This window comes from Ceratosolen solmsi, unplaced genomic scaffold, assembly GCF_000503995.2.
Source record: "Ceratosolen solmsi marchali unplaced genomic scaffold, CerSol_1.0 scaffold35, whole genome shotgun sequence".
NCBI classification, from domain to species: Eukaryota; Metazoa; Arthropoda; class Insecta; order Hymenoptera; family Agaonidae; genus Ceratosolen; species Ceratosolen solmsi.
The window spans coordinates 3,005,287-3,022,910 of record NW_011948423.1 but is presented as its reverse complement, the minus strand read 5'-3'; the positions used below and the strand labels follow the sequence as shown (position 1 = coordinate 3,022,910).

The 17,624-nt window shown below is 29.1% G+C and overlaps 1 protein-coding gene across 1 annotated transcript in view; it reads right to left on the bottom strand.

The window, feature by feature from the left end:
* The window catches only part of LOC105362392 (neo-calmodulin), a 70,898-nt gene that overhangs the window by 22,820 nt on the left and 30,454 nt on the right, over positions 1–17,624 (bottom strand). Inside the window, exon 3 of the mRNA XM_011499831.1 lies at positions 9,821–9,942. Within this exon, the coding sequence (XP_011498133.1) occupies positions 9,821–9,942 (122 nt within the window). The remainder of the gene's footprint in view (positions 1–9,820; positions 9,943–17,624) is intronic.

Genomic DNA, 17,624 nt, shown 5'->3' with positions numbered 1-17,624 from the left:
CGATTTAAAATATCCACATCCACCACTGCTCGCCTACATAACCTTTTGTTGCCGCTGTACCGACAAGCTTCCTTCCTCTGCGTCCTTTAGAATCAATCCCACCCTCCCACCCCATACCCCTTCTCGATACGTCTACCCCAGCTTCCGCTGTTGCGACGCATTTTTCCCTTCATTTTTCTCCCTCAGCCTCGAGCACGGGGCAGGCGGCGACGTCCCTCCTACGACAAACTCGTCGAGATTAAAATATCGACACGATGAGTAGAATGCACTGGCGTTCCCTTGTCCCCGACCGGCCCACGCGCATCGACGGCTTCTCGCTGTCACGCGCTAAACTCCTTAGCGCTCGCCGAAACCCGAGACTCTTCCGTGTGCTGCTGAGAAGCGGCGTCGAGACAAGCACCACCAGGAAGCCAAGTACAAATTATTTTTTCTCCCCCAATGGTGGATAATAATCTTATCGTCTCTCACGTAGAGAGGTATGTAGTTTCGCTTCATCTTGCTTCTTTTCTTTTACACGAGAGCGGAGATTGGACATGATAAGGTAAAATCACCAACTGCGAACCTCGAGGGCGTGAAAAGACTTAAGACCGATTTTCTCCAATTTTGAATCATTGTAGTAGATTAATGCTATGAGCCGTCATGCATTTAGATCATTGATTTGGTTATTTTAACGATCTTATCCATGATGATGGACGTGAACTGTCTTATTAGCAATGGCGCAGAGTGTCGGGCATCAGTACCGTTCGCAATGCGCATTGCGCGAACGCTTACTTTTCTTTCTATTATATTTAAATAGCAATGCCGTTAATTTATAATATCAACTGGTTAAACATCCTTTCGTATATGTAATTTAATGGGCATCGATGATAATAAAGGCTCCTTCCATTTTACTGAAATATATATGTTATTTCATAGATGCAGTCTTTATGCGATTAAACTCGACCTAAAACCACAGTTTGCACAAGCGATTACTTTTATAAATTGCTTCGTTTGAACTAAACTTTCCGCCCATACATTTGCATATATTGCGCCAGTACCAATTGACTTATATAAACAATGTATTAATAAAAATTATCCCAGAGTTATTAAATCCATTTGAATATTGGCTATTCGTTTCGATACAATGTGCATGAATTTAAATCGAATGTTTTCATAATGCGCATTAAATATTGAAATAAACCATGACCTTTAAACTTTGTAGTTGAAAATTATATGTATTGAGCTCGATGATAGCCGTAGTAAGCTCTTATTATCAGTATAATTTATTTAGTCAAATAATGGAGTATTAATTTAATAAATGCTATGAAAATTTTATTCGACAACTCGTAAAACTGATTTACCGTCTCGGTAAAATAAAGCACAAGCGGCAAGAATGTAAACGATCAATGCGCGCTCAAAGGAGGGAATTTTTACTCGTCATGTTTACGTCCGCCATTTAAAATGGCTTTTTATGCACATAAATCGATGCATTCTTATAATATTGCGATATAAGCAAATAATGCAACATAGCCGTTACATAATGCCTTTACATTTCATAATAATATCGTCGTATGGGTTTGACTATTCATCCTCGTGATAGTCCATAAAATTTCTATTAAAACATGTGCTCCTTATCTTTACGACGGTAAAGCAGTCATACTTTATAATAATTTAATCGAAATAATTTCTCCTTGTATAAAATGATAGATATATGATATGATAAATATGATAAAGAAGTAATTTTTACGTGAGATTATGCTTATGACTCTTTTAATTCGTGTCAAGACCTGTCCGCCCATCTCTCGTCGAAAAATTTTCATCCTACCACGTAGGTATTTGCGAGAAAATATTTGAAATTGTTTGTAACTTTGTGATCATTCGATTCTCGTTTTACTCTATGTGGTATCGCGACGGTCGTTACTGTAACACTCGTGGCTGTCTTTGTTTTTATTTATTTTTTCTATAAAATTTGTTTACCGTATCACCATTGTCTCTATTTATTTATGTGCCGCTGCTACAATAAGTTAATAGAATTAATAAAAATAAATAATAACAGTAGCCATTGTATTCGTTCACTTAAAGCATATTATTTACTCGTGTTCTTAAAGTGGCTTCTTTATTACTGTACTTAGTGTTAATTTTTCTCCTTGCAGGTAAAAATATTATTGTTTGTTATTCTTTCGAGTTAAATAAAGTACGGTAATATTTTCGTAAAATTTTAAAAAAGAAATAGCAAGGAGAAAATGTGCACGGAATAAATATAAATGTTTATATTTTTTATTTTTGCCACCTTAATAGAGGAATATCTTTTTATATTAGGTAATTCGAGTTATGCATTTTATCCACGAAATAGGAACTTTTACGCATCCGCGCACATGTACACACACACACACACGCAAGCGCGCGCGCACCCATTTATTTAAATATGAAATTATTAAATTTTGAATGTGAGCAAATAAATCAAAAAGAATTACCTATTAATTCATTCGTTAAAATATTAAATTTGTAAGTATGATTTTTAAAATGAAAAATCATTTTTTATCATTAAAATACATCGGTGTCAATGAAAATAATTGAACAAGTTTCAATTGTAATTTATAATTTGCATTATTTATTGTATATATTAATGTTGTTAATTTGATTTGATTTTAATTTGATATACACTATTTTTCAATATTACTGTGTCTTATAAATTATTACGATGAAATCGCATTCTTATTTATTTCGCTAAATTAATGTTCATATGTAAAATATATATATAATAATAATATTCGATAAATATTCGTTAAAGATGTATGAAAAAAAATTAAATTTAAATTCTTTGTATATATGCAGTTAAGAATAGAATAATTTAATTTTATGAATTGACGAACAAATTTATTTACAACATTTGCTAACTTTTTGCGACTAAATAATCATATAGTTTTTTTTTTTTTTTTTTTTTTTTTTTTTTTTTTTTTTTTTTTTTTTTTATGAAAGTATTTATTACATTGTTTTGTATTAAATGCATTTTATTGGATAAATCTTTTGCTGCATTTTTAAATAATATCTGAATATTGCATAAATGAAAGTATTGAAAAAATTATAAGATTAATTTTATTTCATTTATTTTTGGCCCGAGGGAATTTAAATTTACAAAATTTTAAATGGAATTACCTAATGAGAAATAACATATACTTTATACAACATTATAAATATGATTTATAATATTTTGAAGTTCAATGTGTTATTGTAAATTTGTAAGATTTCAACTTTCGAACAATATTTTCATATTAATTATTTCAAAATATTGTCACTGGATCATGTAAGGTTACGTTCAAAGGTTTACCTTCAAATAATGTTGAGTATCTTTGTTTTCAGCATTATCAAACTGTGGCATTATTTTATCTAGAGTTTTATAAGTATCTGAGCGCAATTATATTCGATACATTGATTTGTCGTAAAATTTGATCGAACATTCACATTGAGTGGCATAAAAAGGACAAGAGATAAGAGATTTATTAAACAATCGGAATCACAATAAAACGATAAGTCGAGCGAATATGTGTTAATAATTAAAAAAAAAAAAACAACCACAATGATAATAGATATCGTCATGGTTCTTCTAAAAAAATGTATATTGATAAATTATGAATTGCTCTTGTATAAAATATATCGAGGTCTAGTATATTATCATACATGGAATTGCAGTGAGTGAGTCACCACTTTCCTTTTTCCCCAAGCACTTTCCATAATAAAGTCTGATATAGCTCGCAATTCCAAAAATATTTCCATTAAATTCGAGAGTTTTCTCCTCGAAATTCTGATTCCCATTGTAAGAGCTTTACTTTCCTCATACTCCTGAAATCAGGTGGAAAATTTTGTCGCAGAGCTCATACTGTACGATGAATCGACCTTTTCAGTCGAGGAAAATTGTTTTTTTTTCTTTTTAATCCAGATTAAAGAACGAGATGCCTACTTCGTTCCAAATTAAAGAATCGAATGTCATTGGTGCTCATTGCTCAAATGCTCTTTCATACACGGCATCTTTGATTTAGATTAGTAAGTTGGAAAAGGCGTGCAAAAGTTTTGAAAACTTACAAGTGGCTACGCTTTAAGAGTATTCGGATAATATGAGAGACATAGCGGTGAGAGCATTCAAAATCGTTGCACCAAAAGTGTCCTAGAAAGAACAAAAAATGGCGGATTGAGTCGAAAGAACGTCGAGAAAAGTGTGGAAAAGAGGGAGAGAGAGAGAGAGAGAGAGAGAGAGAGAGAGAGAGAGAGAGGGAAGGAGAAAAGGAGGGGTGGGTTGGAAAAAAAAGCTGGAGTCATTAGAGACCATTGTGAGCCAACGATTTGACAGACCTCCTTAAAGCCCCTCCGCGTGCATCTCCAATAGACTTTGGACTACAAATGGCCCAGACTTGTTAACATTTATGCCTGGACGCGGAAATACGAGAGCGAAAGGTGTCATCGCGCGATAGTGTCTGAAAAATGAGCTTTTAAGGAACGGACTAGAAAATAAGCGCTCGCGTTGTCTTATTTATAAGCCCTTGGCCCACCGAACTCCCACCATTGCTATTGTTTACGTTATCATGACGGATAATCGACTTGTTTTTCAGCACGAGTAATAGAGCAGCAGCAGATCTATTAGCGATCTAATTATACATGAGTGTCTACTTATATGCCTAACACTTATACATAAATAGATCAAACTACATATATTGTAAAATATTGTCGTTGACATTGTTCTATTACCGCTATAAGGAGGTAAAAACAGTCAAATTGGAGTGTGCAATTCATCATGGTCTATATGTATATGTATATATATATATATATATATATATATATATATAGATGAGATCTTAAATCGTTGGTAGGACATTATGCAGATTTATAACTGGAATGAACATTTATTTCAATCATTTTTAATGTTAGGTTATTTGTAATGATACCGTCGTAACAATGCAAAATTTTTATTTGACATAACTCCATTTTATGTATATCTCAATTTTACAAAAATAAAAAGAAAATTAGTATATTGTAATAAATTTAAATATTATATATATATATATATATATATATATATATATATATATATATAATTATATCGCATACAAGTTCATTATAATAATTTTCTATTGTTTTAATGATTTGTTTGTCTATATTCACTCCTTTAAACATTCAAGAGAAAAGAAAATATTTAAATTCACATTTATTACTCAATAAAACAAGTTTTAAAATATTCTTGATTTTTTTTTATTATCATACAATGGCAATTGAAAATTAAATCTAATAAATTTAAGAAAAAACGATTCAATAAAAATCAGATGATAAGCATTGTTTTCCGAGTATTTTAAATTATATTTTCTGTAAATTACGCTTTCTGGTAGTGAGCTTATATTTACCATTTTTAATTTAATTGGTTTTTATGCAAACATAAGAATTTCAAAATATCACTAAATTAGCCGAATTTATTTTAAGTCAAATCCATCATATATTCAGAATAAAGATTAGTATTTAATTTGTATAAATGCCATACAAACACAAGCATTTCTGTAATATAAGTAATATGGTAAAAAAAAAAAAAAAAAAAAAAAAAAAAAAAAAAAAAAAAAAAAAAAAAAAAAAAAAAAAAAAAAAAAAAATCTAACAAGCAAGAACAAAGTAAAATATTCAAATTACCAAAGATTTTCTTTATACGTCCAAAGAGTATCTACAAAACTTTCACTCTCTAATTAGTTATATTTGCTTAATTAATTGAATTTATACAAAAGACAAGCATTTTGTTTTTGTTTTTTGTTTGTTTTTGATATAATCTCGCAGCTCAACTTAAATTTTCCTAAATTACATTGTACGAATTGAAAATAGAGAAATTGCATAAACTAATATAATAAATTAATCGAAATATTTATAAGAGCACGTAAGTTTTCATATTTTAACGAGACTGTATACCGTATTATACGAGATTGAATTTTTAGAACTCCAACACTTTCCCAATATTTTGCATATCTAAAATCAACTGAAACCACTACGTATGCTCACGCACACGTCTATAGGGAGGGCGCATTGTACCACAATATTAGAATAGCGACTCTCGGGAAAATAGTTCCACAGTATTAATACGATTCAGCAAAGGGAATAAGAGTAAAAGATAAAGAGCGGGAATGAAAATAATGAAAAGGAATAATCGAACAACATTAGAGAATATGCAACGAAACGTAAATCAGTTCCTCAAGTGAATTTATCTACGTAAGAACTTTGCGCAGTAAACAGGGCTTTATTCAGATTTACCTGTGTACAAACTCTTACATATATAGGCTTTTACTTTTAGCGACCATTGGATAAATGTGGAATTAAATAATAAAGAGTAAAGAAAGTTAAGAAAATATTAGCACGGACTCGCTGTAACTTTTCATTTCGCGTAAAAGGTAATAACAGTCCAATTAAGCAATTGCGGAATACGTGTATTTACGCACACATGCATATAGACCAAATCCATAAATAAAGTTTTGTGTGTGTGTTTGTGTGCGCGCGCGCGTACAAGGGTGAGAAATTTGTGAGAAATTAGTAATAATGCGAATATGTAATAAAATAAATTAATTCGAAGGGCATAGCATCGAATTCATACAAATTTAGGAAATTGTTTATTTGTCTATGAAGCATTGATAAATCGCGTAATGAAATATTCTATTGATTCATTACGAATCATCAATTTTCTCTTTTAAGATGCACAGTTTGATAATAATCTCAACTGAAATACAATTAATTCGATTGATCTTTTGTAATAACGACATTAATTGATAATGAAAAAAATTATATGGAGGATGAGTTTGCGAAGTGTCGTATTATTAATTGGAATTTTAAATATATATATATATATATATACGTTATACGTCTAATTAAATGTGGTAGTAACATAATACACGGCCTATACGATTATGGCTATTATCAGCGTATTATAATGATTCATGCCACAACTTAATCGTGTAAATATAAATTTAAAAACAAATTATATATTATGATGGGATAGATTTAAATAAAATAATGATAAATATGTAGCTATTTGAAGGGGCGATTGATTATCAATCGATTAAATTATATCGAAAGCCATATTTTAAAAGTCGAAATATTATGTAAAATTCGCGAGTGGGAAGCTCAATTGGCTGCATATTTTTTCATCGTGTAATGCTCCTTCCTCGCATGGCCGTACACATACAAGTGAGTCAGTGCCGTGTCGTCGTGTCGTCAGTGCATCTAGGTACAAAACATTATAAAAAGCGCGAAAGAGAGGATGAAATGCAGTACGCGTTTCGGCAAATCGTCAAAGTAGGCACTTCGAGCTAAGTAATACGATGGCAAAAAGGAGCTAAACCATTCCCCTATTCCCCTCGTCGGTATCTATTGTTATGTATACGTGAGCGTATTGTTACCCGTAAATTCTTGTACTTATGATCTCGTTGTTCCCCGTGAATATCCGAGTAGATGGTTTTACCTATAAGCATCGGGGTGCGAGTGCATTCGTATTTTCCTTATTTTTGAATTAGCACATTTCGCGATTCGGAAATTATTGAAACCAAAGTAATGTCGGTACATTGTTAGCTTACCTCACGATTTTTTTACTTTAACCAAACTATTGATTTTTCTAATTATATAATTCGTACTTAACATATAATATCTTATATTATAGATTTTTTATATTTTAACGTATGTTTTTTTTTTTTTTTGATTTGGACAAAAGTAGCGATCTACGTAGTTACGTATTTTTTAATATTAAAACAAAATTGATTAATGTTCTCTAATTTAATAATACAATTAAAATTAATTAACGATTTTCATTGGCAAATTTTATGCGAATGAGTTAGATTAATCGTGGATTGATATATTTGTAAATTACTACCAATTATTACTAAACTTTTAAATTGAATCTAAAATGTATTTTGGAATTATATATCAATCATGCTTTTTGTCCACTAATCGCATATCAAATATTTTTATTTCTCTGAGAAGAAATATTTAAATTACGACGTAGAAACTAATCACTACTAAAGTAATGAACAACTAATATCACGTATCCAAGGAATTTCATTGTGATAATTATTTCGAGTGTGAATAGAGAAGTAATGATATGAAGTTTGAAAGATCATTTCACGAAGAAAGCAATAAAGATTTTTTTTTTGTTTCTTCAACGGTATACTTCAACAACAAAAGATTTACACTTGGACCATTCCCCACCCTATCGCCATTATATCGTTTTATGACTCGCTTTTTCTGATTTCATACATTCGTTTCTTTTGTCTGAAATTTTGTTCTTTTTTCGTACTCCGAGGCCTGTAATTTCAGTCACACTTTCTGAATTCGTATGCAATTTGTCATGGAGGATACTGTGAAATTCTAGTTCATTTTTTTTCTGCCACAATTTTAAAAGAGCAAAAAGGAGCGAAGCATATGCATATGATATCGAACTTATGCGTCATTACAAATATATTTAAACAAAACGGCATATCTCTGCAATTATAATTTTAATGAGAGTTATTGTTATTTATCCCTGTTATTTAACTAAATTTTATATAAATATACTTAAATCAATATTTTCCGTGCTTGAAATACCATCAAAGTCGAATTTATTACTGTAGGATTAAACTTTCACAAGCTCAAAACATTTTATTTTCCTTAACGTGACGTTTCAATTAATACAATGTATGACATAATTAATGAATATACTTCGTTTAATTTTCAAAAACAGTTGAAGCAGATTTTTCATCGATATATGTAGTTATAATATTTTTAATATATAAGCATTTTAATAATAAAAAGGAAGAGTATCGTATTCTTTCATTTCTACAGAGATAAAATTGAATAAAAAGTAATTTAATTTCATTAAAGATCAATAGCGGAATCGCGAAAATATAATAATATTTTCATTTATAATAGCAACAATCAGATTATTCATAAATTTTAAATAATATATTCATTTTCTTTCATTAATCAGACAATTAATGCTTTTCTACGGTAATATAAATAAACTAAAATTTTAAGAATTGTATTCAAATATATTAACATATTACCTTCTCTTTTAGATATAAAGAAAAGAAAAATTCAAAGTTTCTGGTAATTATTTTTTTTAGAAAAATAATTTTAAATTTGATTTCATTCTGCTATAATATTTTTGTTTTGTTTTGTTTTATTTCATTCTAATTTGTATAATATATAATAGCTACTTTATTTTTCAAATTTTTTGTATTTTCATAGTTGTTAAATTTAACATTGAAATGATAGAGAATAATTATATTCAATTATATTCAATTAATTTTATAAATCATTAAAGGAATGCTACGAAATTATTGTATTTATAATTCATACGTAAATTGATTATTGCTTATGTATTATTTGACATTATTATTCTGATTTTCAATGATACTTTTCATTTTAAAATTAATAATACATAAGATAACTATACTTTTGCATTTAATCATGCACTCTTATTTTTAAAACGTTAATAGTGTTTTATAAATTTTATTTACGTTATTCAAGGTATTCTTCAATGAAAGTTTTCTTATAAGAATCGTTTATTAATAGTATAACGTTCTGAACTGCAAGTAATGAAATAATCATATTTGTAGACTAATTTTAATAATAATGTATTTACTTATGAAGATGAATGCTTTGGTAATAACAAGTTTATAGTACAACCATAATTGCTTACGATCCTAAGTAAATTTTCTATTTATTCATCTGATATGAAAATATTATATAGCATAGGATGCAAGAAATATAAACATACATACACATACAAACATAAATAGAAATATAAAGTATGAAATTAAATTTCTGTTATAGATACAAAAGTATAACTTACTCGGAAAGCATCACGAAGCTCTTGTTCTTCTTGATCTTGATCCGAATGTGAAGAAGAAGCTGCAGTTCCTCCTATGTTACTAACGATCTCGACAAATTCTTCAAAGCTAACATTTCCATCACCTATAACACAGAAGATATATGAAATTTTCAGCTATCATAATCTCATTATATATTCATAAATACTAATACAGCTCTTTAGAATATACACATGTATGTTAATTTACGCACGAACAATCATTAAAATACATATAAAATGAAAAACATTGTAATATCATTTTAATTAGATACAAGTGTATTTATTAAATATTCACAAAAAAAGTTATTTGAAAAAAAAAAAAAAAAAAAATATATATATATATGGAGTTCCATATGTATGGAGTTATATATGTATGGAGTTACATATGTATGGAGTTACATATGCCTTTGTAGAAATTTACTGAAATTACTCAATAAGTCCTTTTGATTACTTTTATCGATTATTCACTTGATATAAATATATCTCATTTTAATTTATTGTTTCTAAATTTATTTAAATTGCGCAATCGAATTAATATTTAAAATTGTAAGAGTTATTCTCAATTGAACGTTATTTCGTTGTAGTCATCAACGTGAAAACTTTAAAAAAAAAAAAAAAAATTAAATTATTCAATAAATATTTTTTAAATATGTGTGATTACGCGTATGCGTGCATTTTAAATATATAAATACATTATTGTTATTTCATGAAATTATTTATATATTTATATGAATTAATTAATTTATTTATTGTAAGCTTTCCACTAATAGCTGTTAAAAGTATTACATTGATCTAAAATGAGTTCTTACCATTATTAAGTGTAATTATGAAATTGACATGAACAAATTAATATGAATAGTCTATTCTGATTAATTCTATGATTAGTTAAGAAGAAGATATTTTTCATTAAATGATATATTCGTTCATTTAAGCAATTTATAAAGAATTTAATACTAAATTTAATATTAGTATAAAACAATTTTTATATTTTCGATTTTTATATATTTTAAATATTTTCATTAATCGATATGTATAATGAAATACAATTAATTCTACTTATCTACGATTGTACTGAAACATAATGTTTGTATATATATTTATTAAAATATATGTCTATATTTTTTAATTATAATACAGCATGTAGTAAGGTGTTTGTAGATTGTTGAAGTATAGTGTGTGTATATTTTTTCGATAGTCAACGTAAATTTATCAAACAATTTTACAGTTATAGATGATAAGAAACGAATATTTTCTGAAACAAATCAATATTAATATTACGTTTATTATTATTACACATTGATGAGAAAGATATGTTGTTTCTGTGTGGAATCGTTTAAAAACAAAATCACCATTTTAAGAGATTTCGACATAACACTTACTCTTCAATTTAAAATAAAATTTCAATTGTGATTTTTGTAAAAACCATTTCTATTTTTGCAATACAATTTTCAAATGGAGGCTTTGATTGGCTGGAAAAATAGTGAATATGTAAAGTATATTTCGTACGAATGTGCCGTTTTTCTGTGCACAAATGACCAAATTGTCAATTGAAAAAACACTGAGAAAATATTGCACATCAATTTTTGAATATAAAATTAAAGACTTAAAATTACAATGTATTATGTTGAGTACAATATTTAAAAAGAAAAAGAAAAAAATTTAATATATTGAGATAATGTAAAATCTATATGAAATAAAAGATTATATTTACATTTATTTATAATCGTGATAAATCAACACTTTTGTTTATCCAGCAAAAATGCTCCTATAAAAGATCGTCTTATCAGTCCTATCGATCAACAAGAAAATATACTTGCAGTATTAGAATATCGTTTTATATTTTCATTGCATATTAAAACTATTTATTATAAAAGGAATTAATAATATACTCTAAATGTATCTAAACACGATGAAAAATGAGATAAAGTAGGTGTAATGGGCGGAGCGGTTACAGAAACTACGTCCCAAGATGAGAAAAAAAGTCACGATTGACTACTTTAACGTAGAGATATTAGAAATTAAGCAGCTGCATTAGGTACAACGCTAGTCAATATTACTGTACTCGAAAGGAAAGAAAATAAGAGTGCTTCGCGAAATGTCGCAGTGTTCATCTCCGGCATTTACGAAACAAGCTCCGCTGGTCTTAAACTCCGTCCTTTCCAAAATTTACGGGGATGAATATCATGCAAACATATCGAAATACATTCACAGTAATTGCAAAAAAGGTGCACTCGAATTGTCGTGCTGTTGTTTTTCTACCTTCCACTTTCTCTTCTCTTGTATTTTACTCCGCTTTCTAGATTGTTTCGACGCAACCCTCAGTCTTATGGCGAATGTAAATCTCCTCCGCGCCATTCCACTTTTTCTTCCTTCTCGTCGCTTTTCCACTTGGACTTTTCGACTAATACGTTGGTTTTGTCATGGATGTTTCACTTCAAGAGACAATATATGGTTTAAGCATTGCATCGAGTTTTACAATTACCGTTGTCCGATGTCGTTTCCGTTTCCTTAAAGTACGATTGGTTCTTGATAACAAAAATAGTTCGTAAACATCGTCTATAGTGTGCTTAACAAAACTAGTCTCGATTATTTATTTTGCTTCGCTACTCGTTAGATTAATCTCTTTTTAAGCGATAATTCATTAATCAACTGTTCGTAATGCAACTTCGAAGATTATAAGATGGACACGATTGAAGTGGTCCATCGAACTGCGAAGGAGATGTAAGCTTAAAAGGGAACGTAATATACACGCGGACGTAAACGTTTATTTATTTTTAAAACAATAAATATTTTTAGTGCATTTTAACTGACATGTATGTGTAATCCATCATCGATATAGTACTTTTCATAGCAGCAATCATTATCAAAATTCTGATTTTCAAATTCAAATATTTTAATCTCGTATGATTAAATAAATGGATACATAATGTGAAAATCTTAAAAGACAACTTACGGTTTATTATGCAAAAAAAAAAAAATGATTTACCAGAAATTGTTTTCTTGAAATAAGCGTTTGGCATTTTCATTTACTTTCAGCTTTCAAAAAACGTTCATATTTTTAGCGGCATTTGTCGCGTTCAAATTACTCAATTATTTTATACTTTTTTTAGAAAAATTGTACATTACTCGTTCGTCAAGACAAATACAAATTTCAGAATATGTTTCATATTCTTTGAAGAATTACTAAAATTATCTTTTTTGAATGTAAGATAAGCAACCAGATAAAAAAAAAATATATATGTATAAAGCTTATTTTAAATGAAGAATGATATTAAGAAGCTTTTGTCTTCGCTTTTTTCAAATATAAAATAATGATATTATGAAAATAAAAAAAAAAACAATCAAGATTTGAAGGTTTTCCAATTTTCACAGAGCGGTTTATTTACGGCTTCGTGAAAAGCTTTAACAAATAAATTAATTTTCTCTCTGTAGCTCATTGACTCGTTCGTTCGTTTCCTTATTCTTAACTTCTCGCTTTCTTAAATTGCAACGATAATCTGAAAATATGTCGGACCAAAGGGTCATTAAACTATTTGTGCCCTTGAATTATGTCAAATCCGCGTCAGCGATTTACTCAGATTGCGTAGGGTGGGAGGATCGACTTCAATTCTTGAAAGAAAGGTTTTCCCATGATGAAATAAAACGTCTCTTACAGTGACAATAAGAGGGTCTAATCGAAGCCAAGGGATTATCTGCGATTATTTGCTTCGTTGATCCTTCAGATTTCATATAATAAAATATATCTGTATTTATGAAAAGTTCCAATTGTTTTAGATTTGTCAAGTGCAATAACGTCAAAATGAATTGATCCAATAGAATAACGACTTTCCATTGTTTATATCTCGCTAGCGAGTTAGTGATTTTATATATGTATTAAATTTACATATTAAAACAATAATATTCAAAATTATTAACAATATTATTATTACGGGACATTGGGATATTCGATATTTATAAAATATAGTGAATTCTACAAATAAATTTCCTTATTACGAATGCAATCAATTATATACATTAGTAGTTTTATTTTTAAAAATTATAAATCATAATAGTAAACTAATCATAATTTTCTGATTTTAACGAATACTAAGATTGCGTTAAAAGGCAAAATAAATGGAATGCGTAAAGTATAAACAACTCAAGTAAAAAGTCATACGTCACAGGAATATTACTGCCGAGATTTAATGGATTTTCTGTATAAACAGAAGTGGGTGGTAAACGTAATTTTTTTCTTCCATCTTTTTATGTCATTCAAAAAAAAAAAAAAAAAAAAATCAAGAAAAAACAAAAAAAAAACAAAAACAAAACAAAACAAAACTGGAAAGTCACTTCTTTATCATGTGATGTGTCAGAGGACTCATTGAATCACATTTATTGGACATTGAAATTCTTTAAAACAAAATTTTATAAATAATTTGACAATCATCGAGATCTTAACAGTTAACATTTATTTATAAAATGTTAGTGTTAAAATATCCGATTAGAATATAAGGAGTTAGGAGGAAATTGTTATTTTTAAAAGTCGGTTTTATCTCGGTATTATTATGAAAATGAATTAAATAATGATCAATTATTAGAAAAAAAAAAAAATTAAAAAAAAAAAAATTAATTAAATAATTATCAGTTACGATATTCGTACATAAAATGTTAACAATTACATAATTTAAAATTTATATACAATTAATTATTATTCTATGATATTCTGTATCTGGTTCTATGGAATTCTGTATTAATGAATTATTATTATATTTCTTTAATTGAAGAAAGAAGGTTGGCTTCAATGTGCATACATTTCAATTATATCAATTACTCCAAATTTGATTTCGATATATACTTTCCAAATTAACGATGCGTTGAAATTGAGAAAATAATATTTTTAATATGCCAAGGAATTTAATTGTGAGTACGCTTTTCATTAAATTTCTGTTTTATGAATTTAAATCTTCAGTTTATCAAATAATCTCCTTTTAACAATATTATATATTTGAAGAAATTTTTTGTCAATTTAATATTCTAAGATTTTTTATTTATCTACTCGAGTGAATCAATACTTATATGGAAACAAATGTAACAAAGAAAAAAGACGACTTATTTACATTAGGTAAAATCTTCAAACCTATACATTTTATATACGAGATATGGTGTATTGCAGTTACATATAAATGTAACGCTTTTCTTTTCTTTTTAACAATATTATGTTAAAAACTTATCTCCCCATATAAAAATTCTCTGTCTCATTAATGAAGCATTGACATTTATAAAGGACAAATAATCTCGGAATCTGATTTATTAGAAATATCTTATTTACTATTAACTAATATGAAAGCCTCGTGGTTCTATGTACCCATTTGATTTTATTTTATTAGATTTTATTGAGACAAAATAAAAATTCCAAAGAAGCTAATCATCATTGGTAAATATAAACCCAATTGCTCATAAAAGCTGGATTAAAAGTGACACAAGTCAGTGAAAGATATTTGCCGACTATTTCACATGCTCTTGGCCCCACGTACATCCTGTCCGGGTGTTTTCATGCAACCATAGAGTAGCCGACCTACCATTGCACTTTTAGCGGAATTGATACAAATAGGTTTACCCGACCGACGCGTATACCGCATTACCGTTGGCTTTACTTTTTTAAAGAAAACAAAAAAGAAAACAAAAAAGAACTAAGCATTCGGCATAGCTTATTTAAAAGAGAAGTGAAAATTATCGAGACAAGGTGAACGAGTGTGAAATATTCGAGTGGAGTGAATTTTTATTTGACCGTCTAGGATAATTTGTTTTAGTTTTGAGTAATTTGATGTAATTTGATCGATGGAATGAGAGATTCGGCTGCATCTTCTTGCGACACGAGTCGTTTTTATCGTTGCATTTTTGTTTCATACGAAGAAAGGAGAATTGACATAGCGTCTGCGACGGTTTACATTGAAAGCTTATATTCTCTGCGGTAAATCGAAATTCGCTTGACGATCCATAGAAGAGAAAGCTCTGTAAAAGTGGGTAAGGGAGAAAAAGGTTATCTTGCTATGTGCATTACATAACACACTTAATTATTAATTCAACTGTTTTTCATAACAGAGTTTCTCTTTAAATACGAAATATTCAATATCTGTAATTAACAATTGTAGAAAATTTTTCATAATTAAAAGACTATTCGTGCTATATATATATATATATATATATATATATATATATATAAAATTAAGTGCAGATTACATATTCGGAATTAATTCTATTTAAGCCAGTGTATATAGATTATTCAACTGAACTGTATTTTTACCTAATAATAATAACAGCATTGATTTTCTATTAAATTTGGCTTAAGGTATTGATTGACATGTTGGTATCGCAAGGCATAAAAAGTAATATCAATATTCACAGTGATTCGATAGTTAATTTTCAGACGTACAAAACATTTATTATCAATTTTTGTAGTTTATAAATAAATGTTTTAATTTTTGTTTGTAATATAACATCATGTATCTTACGTTCACGATAAGTAGTACGATAATTTGAACAATTCAACCTCATTTTCCTTCGTATGCTTTAGTGAAATTTGTTTATTAAATATGTAAAATACTTTTCTCTCTCTCTCTCTCTCTCGCACACACACACACACACACACACACATACACACACACAATTCGAAATAATAAGTTTATTAATTTCTCCATTGCCCATATTAAATTACATATTATAAATTTCATTGACACAGAATGTTATATTTCAATTTTATAGAAATACAAATATTATAAAAGATTCGGCAATTCCTCTTTTAGATAAATAACAAATTCACCTTCGGAATCTTGAATGCCTCATAGAAAATTGTCTAAATTTTGGTGAATGTTTTATGTCCCTAGGATTCGATAAAGCTTTCGAATGAAATTTCAATGTGGCGATTTTGCATTGTAAACAAGAAATTTCTTTAAATCAACGATATTTGCATAAAGCTAAACTTTTTTACATTTCCACTTTTCAAATCGAAATCTACCTTCTCCAACACCAGATAAAAACATTTCAATTCGAATCTCAATTCAATACACCGTATTATCCACACAGGTTTTTTCACGTAGTGCAATACCAAAATATATGACATCTCAAATCTTACATGACTTTTGCCGAGTAATAATTCATGGTCCGTTCGGGGACCACAGTGAGGCAAACGCTCAAAGAAATATAACCAACGATTAACCGAAAGAAAAAAAATTTTTCTTGCATATCTTGGATGAAAAATTATTGTCGAAGTTTCCAGCAATTTATTTTGCAAAAGCGTTTAGTAAAGGACCTAATGGTCTGCATTTTGGATAACGAATACTCGATCGGACGGTGGTAACCTTACTAAAAAACTGTTCCCCGGAAACGGAAGCTATTAACTTGACAACGGCCAAGAGCCTCCCACCTCCAACCAATTATATTCGAGAAAACAGTCTCCGCTAGACTTTGGTGCAAGAGATTTTGGCTTGGATAGCGTAGGAAACAAATTATCGCGACTAAAAGATAATGGCCCGGTAAATGCATTTGGCCACCCAACGACCATATGGGTCAACAACGGCATTAGATGGCGAAGGAGAAGGGACGGATTTATCGAGGCCCGATGATAAAAGGCCCTAAGGAGAGGTGCAAACACGATTGCTTCGGCATCGATGCTGGAGGGCCGGGGTGGTGGTGGAGGCGGTGGTGATGGTGGTGGGGAAGGGGCGTCAATCCCTCGGCACCTGCGCAATCCTCCTCGACTCCTTCAAAGGATCTCGCCGGATTAGAGCAAACAGCCCTTGTGCCTCTT